Genomic DNA, 12,685 nt, shown 5'->3' with positions numbered 1-12,685 from the left:
ATTAAAGAAGGGTTTTCTGGTTGTTTAGTCTCAGAATAATACTAATATTCACTTTTGTTTTTGTTTTTCAGACATTCACGGAAGCGCTGGGAAAACTTTATCCATAGTGAAAACAGACACCTTGTCAGTCCTGAGGCCCTAGATCTTCTTGACAAGCTCCTGCGGTACGACCATCAACAGAGACTGACTGCCAAAGAGGCCATGGAGCACCCGTACTTCTGTGAGTTACTAAACGGCAGAAAGTGTCACCTTTATCTTTGGGGTCAGGCAGAAAACTAGGTATTTGGATTGGATCAACCTAGGAGTTTGGCTTCAGATTTTATTCATATTCTGGACCACTGAGACCACTTTACAGGTGATTTGATTAGTTCTTGAAGGTGTTTGCTCTTAAGGGTTAATTGTACTTCTGAGGCCAGGCTGTCAACCCATTCTCATCACCTTTGGCTTGTATACTGAAGGTATCTAAGATTTTTCCCCCCCAAGGGCGAAAACCTAAATGAAGATTTTTTTTTTCTAATCTTTAAAAAAAATTAGTTAAAAGTGGTAATATCAGGCCAGCACTTAGGTGGCAGGGCAGTCAGATCTCTGTGAGTTCCAGAACAGCTTGGTCTACAAGAGCTAGTGCCAGGACAGCCTCCAAAGTCACAGAGAAACCCTGTCTTGAAAAAAAAAAGTAGTAAGATCAGGCTGTGTGGTGGTGGCAGCACGTGCTTTTAATCCCAGCACTCTGGAGACAGAGGTAGAGGCATATCTGTGTGAGTTGAGGCCAAACTGGTCTACAGAGTGAGTTCAAGGACAGCCAGGGCTGTTACACAGAGAAACCCTGTCTTGAAAAACCAAAACAAAGTAGTAAGATCGCTGCTTTTTTAGTAATGTGTTTCTAAAGAAAGCAATATGTGAGCAGGAGGAATCTGGGGTAAGCAGGCGGCAGGTATGGCAGCTGGATTCTGACCTGTGACATCTCCAGAGCGTATGTGTTCCTTCTCCATGTGCTTGTGCTTTGGGTACATGTAGTTCTTCCCATCTTCCCACTGAAAGTCTCCCATGTCACCCGTGTCGTTGACAGAAGAGGGTGGCTTAGTCTAGTCATGTAATAAGTTGAGTAGTAACTTAACTTCATTTCACTGTAAGTCAAGATGAACTCTGTCCCTTAAAGTTTTTGTCTGTTGTTTGACCACTGTGTGCTCTTTTCCTTTCCCAATTTCCTTTGGAGTTTACTAATTCCCAATAATATTAGGCAACAAAAAATGCAAAGGGTCTTCTCTTTTAGCCTTCTGAGCCCTACACAGCTGACATTCCATTGTCTGCTTTCTAATTTCCAACACAGAAAGCTGCTTTTACCCACCAAGTTAGGCCATTTTAGGATGTTGGTGTTGCCCTGAGTGGTGTCCACTTCTTTAAACCAAGTGCTGAGGCAGAGTTAGTCAGCTGTTTGTGAGTCCAAGGCTAGCTTGGGATACATAGTAAGACTATCTTAAAAACAGCAGCAACAACAAAAATAGCCAAGCATGGTGATAGCACACCTTTAATTCCAGAACTGAGAAGGCCGAGAGGCAGGTGGATCCCTGACTCCAACCTGAACTACAGAGTGAGTTCCATGATAGCCTGGGCTACACAGAGAAACCCTGTCTCAAAAAAACCCAGTAAAATCAAAAGCTGTACTGGTGTAAACTCATGAGGCAAATGTGTAAGGATTACTAATTTGAGGCCATCTCAGGTATAATATAGTTAGACCCTGTCTCAGGAATAATAATAATAAAAGTAACCTGATAGGCATTTTAGATAATCATTGTTTACTTTCCTAAATAAACTACATATTTCACTGCTGCTTAAAATTGATAGACTGTTGGCTTTTTTTTGTTGTTGTTTTTTTTTTGTTTGTTTGTTTTGTTTTTCGAGACAGGGTTTCTCTGTGGCTTTGGAGGCTGTCCTGGAACTCGCTCTGTAGACCAGGCTGGCCTCGAACTCACAGAGATCCGCCTGCCTCTGCCTCCTGAGTGCTGGGATTAAAGGCGTGCGCCACCAATGCCCGGCTCGACTGTTGGCTTTTTTATTCACCTTTTTTATAACACACTTTAAAGAATTTAGGGTCTAAATTTGATGTTGGTGTTCAGAGAGAAACCGTAAGAAATGTGAATTTTGAACAGTGGTAAGTTAGGGTCTCTGCCTTTCAGCTGGGTCTGTATTTGTTTTGGTTTGGTTTTGGTTTTTGGTGTTTTTTTTTTTTGTTGTTGTTGTTGTTTTCAAGACAGGGTTTCTCTATATTGCTTTGGAGGCTTTCCTGGAACTCGATTTGTAGACCAGGCTGGCCTCAAACTCACAGAGATCCGCCTGTCTCTGCTGGGATTAAAGGAATGTGCCACCAACTCCTGGCTTTGGGTCTGTATTCTAAGGAAGTAGAAAAATCAATTCTATAAAATTACCCAGTAGGCATGACAGGTATGGCCACACTGGAGGTTAAGGCTAAAGAAGAATGTTCAGTCTGAGCAACAAAATAAAATTTTAAGAAGTTGAGGATGTGACTTAGATGATTGCCTATCATGTGTGAGACTGGGTTCCATTCCCTGCATTGAGGCAAAAGGAAAAGGCATTATTTCCTGATCATGTCTTGGTGCCTGGTTCTTGTGTGGCCTGAGTTCCATCCACATAAATGTCTGTCTTGGTGCATATAGAAGAGGAAAGGCAGGTTGGCCATGGCATTCCCAATACACCCTCAGTGCTGGTGCTGACATGGAGACCTGTGCTCCTCTCTTGCAGACCCTGTGGTGAAGGAGCAGTCCCAGACTTGCACAGAGAACACCGTGCTTTCCAGTGGCCTCACCGCAGCACGATGAAGCCTGGGGAATCGACGGTAATGCGGCACTGATGCTTGCCAATAAAACCAACCAACCAAACAAAAACTTGAAGGAAACTACAGTGTGATAAACAGAAATTCTAATCATTCCTTCTAAAGGCAAAGAAGAGTAAAGACCTAAAGCCTGTCAAAAGCAAGAAACTCCCCAGTACTAGTCTGCAGGGAGCTGCGCTGTACAGTGTGGCAGTGCACATAGTTGAGGATCTGAGGGGACTCTCCCTTTGGAATGCATGGGAGATGAGAAGCTCGGAGTTGTTGTACACGTACCTGCGTTTAACAGGATACCACTGTTGAATTAATCCGTTCGGTCAACAAGCTCTGAATATCTGACTTCCTATCTATTCCATTGTGGTGTCTGGTTTTCTTCTGTGAGGATTCAGGCTCAAGTTTTAGCAAAGTCTGCAGTCTATTCTGACACACCAGCCTCATTTACAAAAAAAAAAGAAAAGAAAAAAAGATTAAAGCAGTGACAGTATTTTTTTTAAGCTCTTTTACAAATTCATGTGTTATGTATTTTTTTATGACATGAGCTCTCCAGGAAATGTACCTCATTCCTGCAGTTTTCTTCTAAGTATATTCATTTGGAAGCAAACTGCAGTCGCTCTCACCACGTCCTCTTTAGTGTCAGAAGATGGCACTGTAAATCTTGAGATGCCATGAACAGGTCCCAGGTTCATTAGAAGTTTCATGCTGTGTGCATAACTTGGGGCTCACCTTTATTGATTTGCCTAACTATTGAATCTTGTTGCTTTTTTTTTTTTTTTTTTTTTTTTGCACCACTCCCCCCACCCCCTATAAGGAAAATTTCACCATTTCTCAGCACATCTTTGTGTGGGCACCTACTTTAATGTACCACTCTAAAACAAAGACTATTTTTGTTCACGACCATAGCTGCAGCTGGAATGTTAGTCTTCCGGCAGGTCAAAGATGGAGGGTAGTGTTCTATTAGGATGTGTTCAGGAACAATCTCACATATGCAAAAGGCATACCTACCATCGTCCCTCTTTTTTGCCCCGTGAAAAACAGATCTGGCTACAATCAGGGTGATTGCATTTATAGCTCTGATAGGTCATACATGAGTGTAATGGCAAAGAAGTCTCTGACATGCAGGCGCTACCTTGTGGGCAAGGCTATCCTATGACTCCTGCAACTGGCTGGAGAGAGACGGCCAAGGCCTGGGAGAGGAAGTGGGGCTCCTGGAGCAAGTGTCACAGCTGTCTAGATCCTCTGTGCTAACCTTCATGTTAGCACAGAGCTAGATTTTGTTTGGGGTTTTTTGTTTTTGTTTTGTAGAGCTGATTTCATTTGGGGGACTGGTCACTGACATGGTTTGCCAGCTAGTCCCCTCTCCTTGGCTGCCTCACTCAGCTCTGGGGACCTAACATGCTTGGGGTATCTACAACATCACACTTAGGATTTCTTCATTAACTATTTAATAATGCCATACATTTTTATAAGGTTAGATTGTTTGTTTGAAACATCTGTTTACATTCCAAATTCCAATAAACTTGTATTGGTATTGGTAGCAGGTCCATCTCTAAATGCAGATTCTATTTTGTCGTTTGGTCTGTATGAACAAATGTAACTCTTCTCTTGATAGTATGGAGTTGCGTTCATAGGTTAAAAAGTAAGATCTTGGGCCAGTAACATGGCAGGTAAAGGCATTTGCTGCAAAGAATTCAGTCCCCAAAATCTACGTGGTGAGGGGAGAGCCTACTCTCATGAGTTGTCCTCTTTCCACACGTGCACTGTGGCATGTAAACACACACAATAAATAAAGTTTTAAAAATCTTCTTTAAGATCCTTTATAAAGCCAGAACATTGACATCCAGTTAAGGTTTTCATACAGATCCTACCTCCTTGCATCCTACCTTCTATAAATCGATGTATACTTTTGTTCTTCCTGAGAATCGAAAACATGACATGGATGCTACTGACCCTGTATTAGCATGTCAAGTAGCAAACCTCAAGTGTTGGGGATTACCATGGGCCTTCTCATGTGCCCTTGGTTATCAGGGGATGTGTCATCGCCGTATGTCTTTCCTGTCTTCTAACCTCATCTCCTTGATCACCCATGTTTTCTTCTCTAAGTTGTTCAATAGCTGTTGGGGGGGGGTCTCAATTGAGCAGTGACCCCACCTCTCTGCCCTGGGTCCTCCAGAGACTTCTGGGAGGAAGGTTGGCCATGTTCCCCTGATCTCCCCTTTGGCATGCTCTAGGAGAGAGGTCCTTGGGGCATGTCCTTTGTATGCAGCAGTGCCTGTATTTTACCTCTCTTCTGCCTTAGCTTTGGCGCATACTTTGGGCTTAATGCTTGTTTCCTCTGGATCTGGACTCTACCTGGGCTGGTCTTTACCAAGTGCAGTGAATCTAGTAGACCTCTTACCTGTTTCCAAATCTACCTTGGTCCAGGTGTACCTGGGTCCAGCCCCCTGGATGTTTCACCTGGGTTTGGAGAGTTTTAAAGCGTGCGTGCATGCGTGTGTAGGGATGAGTCTAGTCTAAAGACTACCCTGGTAAATTGACCCACTCAGTATCCTTTACAGTGAATATACATACTTCTTAAACTCATCTCAGTAATTTTCATTTGTTTGCTTCATTACCTTATCACAAGTTAAAAGTGCCTATGACAAGGACTTTATTTTCTAATGAAAAGCAAAAAACAACCCACAAACCAATGGTGGGGAACAGGGTAGTGTTGCACTGTCATCTCAGGTACTGCCTATGTTCAAGAACGGGCACCTGGTGTGCTGAGCTGAGGCCCCAGGGCTGACTCCGGGTCAGTGTCTCCTTGGTATCCACTAGGAGCATGACCTCACAATTGCCTGGGCTAAGCCATGCTGAGAATGCAACTAAGAAGTGTGTTGGTGACAGTTTGTTCTCCAGTCAGCTGACCTTGCTCCTGCTCCTGCCCCTGTTGTGGGTGGCTGCCTAGAAGCCATTGCCTGTGTAATTCGAGCATGTGTTACTGAGGTTTGCTATGGAGTAGAGTACCCAGCCAGGCCTCCTCACAGGCCTTCTCCTGACATGTCCATGCCCCCCTGGCTTAGGGCAGTGTCCTCTTAGGGAAAGGAAAGTATTCTCAGGCCGACTGCAGAGAGAAAGGAACTGGGAGTCCTGGAGGCTTAGAGAAGGTGGCTGGGGAGGGGCAGGTGAAAGAAAAGGTTTCAGTAAGAAAATGTTACAAAGGTGGGCCTTGAAGAGCTTGTACTTCCTGAGAACGAAACTAGGGGATACTAAGCTCCTTCACAAATGTGCTTAGAGAGGACACTACCCCTCGCTTGGGTCCACTGGCCCTTGAGAGATAGTTGCCAAGGGCCTCCGGGTCTATGCCTACTCAGGGAAACAACCTAGGTTCTCTGGGAGCATGCTGCTGTGTCATCAGAGCTTGGGGCCAGCAATCAACAGTGGGAAGAGTTTGTATGTGCATTGAGGTAAATGTAGGAGCCAGTTTCCCTGCGCAGGGAAAGGCAGTCTCCAGGCTCTTCATATGAGTTAGTGGATAAGAGCTGGGGAGAGGTGCTTGTAGAATGTCAGCCCTTCTGGAAGCAAAAGCAAGCAGATCTTATGAGCACACAAGAACCTGAGTTTGTCAGGGACTTTAATAAATTAAAACTGACCTGTCCTGTGGTTAAATACCAAGTCCCAGCATGTGGATGATGGGGAAGGGAGATGGCCAGGAGCACTTGCTTTTGTGCTGGCTAGGGGTCTTTGTTGTAGAAGCTGGCAAGGTTGGATTATGCAGCTGATGCATACTTTTGTGTCAATACTCAACAATGTGCTACAAATGTGACACTTAACCCTGAACTGCATGTATTGGGGATTTAAAAGAAAAACAAAACTTTGAATCAATAAATTTACGTTTTTCACTTGCTGGCTCTTCTTGCTGTAAATGGTGATGACTAAGTTTGGGACATGAATCTTGAATCCAGAGGCAAGCTTGGATAATCTTCAAGAACGAACGAGCCTTCTGTTTGCAGGAAAACAACACTGCCTGTGTTGTGGTCCTTTCCAAATGAACACTACAGACCCAGTTCCACTGTGAGGCCCTGGATGACTGACATGGGCTGCCATGGCAACAGTGCCTGACCTTCCCAACTAGGAGACAAACAATTGCTGGGGAACCTTAACTTGCATGTCCTGGCCCAGGGAGCTGGGGAAGGGCACGGACATAAACCTCGATCTTTGAAGACCTATGTGGTGACTGAGGCCATCACTTTGGTGTGAAAGACTTCTTTAGGAGTGGGACTGGAGTGTCATGGCAGATTTGTTCTCTACCTGTTTCTGAGTGGCATCACTCAAGCCTCTTGTGGACTTGTTTTGTTTCATGACTTCAACCTTGGGACCCAGGCGTGGCCATTTGTGAAAAATCTCTCCCACCATTCCTTGCAGCACACATGGAGAATGTAGGCCTGTGCCATCATTTGGCTAATGGTAGGGATCTTGCATTAGAAAGAACCCTTTCCCCAAGGGAAGTTTCCACAAAGTGACTGGGACCACTTACTGGATGCCAAGTGCTTTCCCCATTGTGGTCTCTAAAATCTAGCCACTGGCCTGTCAGTCACCTGTTTTACCATGGTGGGTGTGGAAGCCATGCCAGAAAGCTACCCATTAGCAGAGGCAGGTTGAAAATAATTTGAGCACACCCGCTGCCCTTCAATGATTAGTGGATTCGACCCTTTCCCTGAGTGAGTACCAAGTCATCAGATTCCTAGACTCAAGATCCCCTCAATCAGTATGTCAAGTCTGAGACCCTAGAGCTGGACCTATTGTCTGACTTGCAGGATGGCCACAAGGCGTTTTCATCAGCACCTGAACTTGAAGGGCGGGGCAAGATTATGATATGATGTGGCCAGAGTTCCTCTCCAGAAGGCAGACTAATGGCTCCCTCTGTTGGGGTCAAACAGCAGGAAGAGGACACTTCAAGGCCTGTGCTCTTACAGCCAGTGTCCCATCGAGCGGTGTGGAGAAGACAAGCTTGTGCCCCATCCCCAGTCCTGTCCCGGGTGTCTGCTCTCACTCTGACTCAGATTGATTAACGCCCTCTTTCCCCTCCTCCCATCTCTCCCCAGGTCTGTTGCGGTTCCTCATACTTTTCCATAAGCAGAACAAGAACCAAATCAAACGTCTTAACGCGCGTAGCGAGATCACGTCCCGAGAGCAGACACAAAATGGTGGCAGGCTTGGCGAGCACGAACTAGACCACCTGAAGGGCAGCCCACCACCGTAAATCAGACCTCACTTCCGAATGTAAAAGGTTCACATGCCTTTGGCTTCCTGTTGACTTCCTCCCGACCCAGAAAGCATGGGAAATGTGAAGGGTATGCAAAAATGGTTGTTGGTTACTGTTGCTCCCTGTGCCCTTGACCTGTCCCATGGCTGCCTGTTGCTCCAGCAAATCCCAAGGACTAGCTGACCACAGACTCCACAGACGGGATGGGGGCAGTGTATGGCATGATGGGCAGTTACATATTATTATTTTAAAAGTATATATTATTGAATAAAACGTTTTAAAAGAAGTGGATGAGAGTTTTCAGTATGGGACCATTGACCACGACCTGTGGCCAGAGAGGACTGAATGAGCAGTGCACTCGTGCTGGGCTCTAACTGGGGGAAGCAGGGCCAGGATGGCTTGTGACAGGCAGAGTGGAATGAACAGCCTGGGTGGCTGCATAGGAGGGGAGAGCTGGGCATTCCTTAGATTACTTCATCCCCATCACTTGTTCACCTTCGCCTCTTCCAAATGAGCAGGGGCTCAGCATCGAGGGGTTTGAATGCCCCATGATAACTTCAGGACGATGCTGTAAGCCACCCTTTCTGTTTCTTCACTCCTGCCTCAATATCTTACTCTGTCATGTAGACTCACACCCTTCTGAAAAAATACTTCAATCCTCGAGGCAGGTTGAATCTGCTATCCAATGGGAGGGAAGGGATCAAGCCCAAAGATGCCCCTCATCTTGTCCTGGAGCCCCCAGGAAAGGCAGGGAAAACCCATGCACACACGCACACAGGCCTCGTGGAAGAAGCCATTGTTAACAGGAAACAAAGCCAGTTTATAGTGCTCTTTCAATGTCCTCAGTCCACGGATCTCAGAGCAGCTGTGTAGGGGGAAGTAAACACAGCTGGGTTTGATCAGCCTCTGGCCACTAGTTCTCACACTGTAAGCACATAGACACGGGCAGGTTTGAAGCAGGCAGTGGGTTGGGGCGCAGGCTTGCTCTTCACAAGGGCCGCTTGCTCTGCACCTTCTGCCTCTTGTTTTGAATGACCATATGAATCCACATGTGAACACTCAACAGTATTGAAGTGATTATGTGGAAAGAATATAACAGTTAAGCTGAGCGTTGGTGGTGCACGCCTTTAATCCCAGCACTCAGGAGGCAGAGGCAGGCGGATCTCTGTGAGTTTGAGGCCAGCCTGGTCTACAGAGCTAGTTCCAGGACAGCCTCCAAAACAATACAGAGAAACCCTGTCTCCAAAAACCAAAAAAAAGGGGGGGGGGGGGCACCATAGTATCAATGTCCTTTGGATCCACTTATGTCAGATGTAGTCAGTTCTACAGATATGAGAGCTTAACATACCCCATTCTTCCCCACCACTGGATGCCAGCAAGTGCCCTCCAGGCCACTGAGCTATAAGCACCTTGCCTTGGTTTCTCATCCCACCACTGGCCCAATGTTCTTAGGCTGTCTTCTTGAGCCCTTTTCAATTCAAGACTCTAGAAATTCCATGGTATTCCAGTATCAATAGCTCATTCACATGCTCTTGTGGTGTACACAGTGGGTACGGGCTGTTTTCACAGACCTGTCTGCAGTTCACGCCCTGGGCAGATCCAGCAGTAGGGACAAGGGGATCCATTAACGCTCATGAAAACTGGGAAGGCTAGCTTAGTCATTGGCTTCCCCCTCTTTTTAGCTCCAGCTCTCCTTCACTTCCCAGTGTAGAAGTCTTGCTTTTCAGAAACACCAGGCCTACCAGATACTCTTGAGTTTTGGGGTGGCTGGAGAGGAGAGGGAAGTTTTCACTTTGTTTTTGACTCTGAGAAGAAGATAACGGAGCCTGCTAACCTGAGACCCATGTAGCCCAACCCCAGCACACATGCACTGTCAGAGAACGCTCACACCACCAGAAGTCCTGTATGTCTTTTCTATGACAAGTTACTATGCTTGTAGTAAACAATTCAAATGTTATCAAAAGTTAATAGTTCAATCTCCTCTAAGCCACATTAACTGTTACTCAGTTTGACCCGTTTCTTCATGTTTCTGTACACCCTTACTATCATCTAATAGTCAAAGCCCCTCTAGGCCATATCAGCTCTCACTCAGTTTGATGTTTTGTTGTGTTTCCATACACCCTTACTATCATCTAAAACGTACCGTGACTTTCATGATAAAATGTGAGAAAATGATACATTTTTCTAAAATGTTTCCAGTTGACAGTCAAACTCTGAGACAGCGTGTACCCCTCTCTCCCTGTGCTTCATGGTGTTCCGGGGGATGTGCCACAGTTAAAGCAATGCCTTCAGAAACTGGGCTCTTTCCAGATTTTGTGTTTTTTGTTTTTTGTTTTTTCCAGAATTGCTGAGTGAGCAAATCTGCTCCTCATTTGTGGATAGGTGTGTGTGTGTAGGATAAAAAAATACTTTTTTTTTTTTTTTTTTTTTTTTTTGGTTTTTCGAGACAGGGTGGCTTTGGAGGCTGTCCTGGAAGTCGCTTGGTAGTCCAGGCTGGTCTCGAACTCACAGAGATCCGCCTGCCTCTGCCTCCCGAGTGCTGGGATTAAAGGCGTGTACCACCAACGCCCGGCTAAAAATTACTTTTTAAAGGGGTATAGTTCAACTTTCAGAAATTGTATGTGTGTGCATAATGGGATGGGGTGTGTGGTGGATGGGGGCAGGGGGAGACACGACTAGAGGACCAGGAGGTGGAAAGGATGGGCATTCCTTCCAGACTGCAGTTTCTCTTTCTCAGGCTCTTAACACAAGGTGCCTCTCACATGCATTGTGCTGAGAAGCCAGACTCACAGGGCTGCATTCTGAATGATACCATGTAAGGAGGGATGGAGAGCAGATCATCCTTGTCTGATGTATAGCTCCCGGGGGTTAGCATGATGTCCTTTGGGGGATGCTGTAGCATAGATGTGAAGTTATACATGCCACCTTTTGTCAAAATTACCCACCATCAAGTCCATCTACCTGATGATAAATTTGGAAGTATTTTTTAAAATCTGCTGAAAGCCTTTATCATTTATTAGAGAAGTAGCAATTAATATTCTAGGTATCAACCACAGAATATTTGTTACTTGGCTGTATATAGAACATATAATGGGTGCTTTGTATTCTCAAATAGGCCCCAGAGAAAGAATTCCTTCTCACTGGATTTCTAGTGGTAAGAACGCCCCACTGCTTACTGAGGCTGGAGGCAGCAGCCTCTGGATCCCACACTACATAGCCTTACTTTCCCTTTGATATAGTGCTGAGAAGTCCCCTTTAATCAGTTAACAGCACATCTTACAGGTCAGATCCCTTCTTGAGACATGAAGCACCCTGCTTTTGTCAAGATTTTATCTGCGTTCCTGGCTCTGAGAGGTGCATGCCCTATTATCAGAGTTGTTAAATGTGTCTGTAGATATAAAATCTAGAAGACTGGCCAGATGTTGGTGCCGCATGCCTTTAATCCCAGCACTCGGGAGGCAGAGGCAGGCAGATCTGAGTTCGAAGCTAGCTTGGTCTACAGAGCGAGTTCCAGGACAGGCTCCAAAGCAATACAGAGAAACCCTGACAAGGAGGCTAGGAGTTAGTAGAGATAAGGAGGAAGGGTTTATGGTTTACAGCTGCATCAGGACACAGGCTTACCTAATGTTGGTAGGAATGATCTCTAGGAGGGAGGGAGCAGTCTTCAGGCTGTAAATATGGAGGGGGAGCTATGATGGACATTTTCTGCACAAACTGTCAATATCCACTCTGGGACCAGAGGAAGGCTTCAGCATTCCTTCATGGGTTTGAAGCTCTGGGATCATTGATATGGCTGTGCCTTTGTCAACAGCACACATTCACTCAGGACTTTATTCACTGGAAACCCTGTCTTGAAAAACAAAAACAACAAAACAAAGCAAAAAAAAAAAAAAAACAAGCAAACAAAACCACATACATCTCCCAGAGGACTTGAGTTCAATTCCAGCAACCACATGGTGACTAACAACCATTTGTAGTGGGATCTCTTTGGGCATAAAGTCATAATGCATATAGAGCACTCATATACATAAGAAATAAATTTTTAAAAATGAAATCAGTCATTAAAAACTAATGTCTAAGCAGGGCTGTTGTGGCACATGCCTTTAATTCTAGCACTTGGGAGGCAGAGGCAGGCAGATCTGGGTCAGTACGAAGCCAGCCTGGTCTACAAGGTGAGGTTCAGGTCAGCCAGGGCTGTCACACAGAGAAACCCTGTCTCAATCCTCTCCACTTCAAAAGAACCCTAAAAACCAATGTCCATCTGTTTTGATATTCTACCAACATGATATAACTTGCCTCAGTTCTGGTTCACCATAGTCAAAGATTCTAGTCCAGATAGAGCCGTGAGTTAACAAGCTAAGCCTGTGTCTTTGAGGACATTCCAAGGCATACCCTGTGATGCACCTCCTGAGCTAGTTGGAATGCTCTGATCGGCAACATGGGAGCTTTTGTTGCTGCTGCCTGGGTTGCAATTGTTCTGTTTCTATACGGTAGTCCCCATCTCGATGATTGTCCTTCCTCTTTGTGGTGCTAGGGACTGAACCCAGGGGCTGCTGCATGTTAGGAAAGGAGTCTACACTAAGCTATATCTCCAAGCC

The 12,685-nt window shown here is 45.5% G+C and overlaps 1 protein-coding gene across 4 annotated transcripts in view; it reads left to right on the top strand.

The window, feature by feature from the left end:
- The window catches only part of Csnk2a2 (casein kinase 2 alpha 2), a 39,642-nt gene extending 31,269 nt beyond the window's left edge, over positions 1–8,373 (top strand). For all 4 annotated transcript variants that reach the window (XM_040740759.1, XM_040740758.1, XM_040740757.1 and 1 more), the window contains 3 exons: positions 72–220; positions 2,758–2,851; positions 7,927–8,373. In XM_040740759.1, the coding sequence (XP_040596693.1) occupies positions 72–220; positions 2,758–2,834 (226 nt within the window). In that variant the 3' untranslated portion in view covers positions 2,835–2,851; positions 7,927–8,373. The remainder of the gene's footprint in view (positions 1–71; positions 221–2,757; positions 2,852–7,926) is intronic.
- The last annotated feature ends 4,312 nt before the right edge of the window (positions 8,374–12,685 follow it).

Source organism: Mesocricetus auratus, unplaced genomic scaffold (genome assembly GCF_017639785.1).
Source record: "Mesocricetus auratus isolate SY011 unplaced genomic scaffold, BCM_Maur_2.0 Super-Scaffold_100714, whole genome shotgun sequence".
Taxonomy (NCBI): Eukaryota; Metazoa; Chordata; class Mammalia; order Rodentia; family Cricetidae; genus Mesocricetus; species Mesocricetus auratus.
The sequence above is the reverse complement of the archived record's forward strand: the minus strand, read 5'-3'. Positions and strand labels throughout refer to the sequence as shown.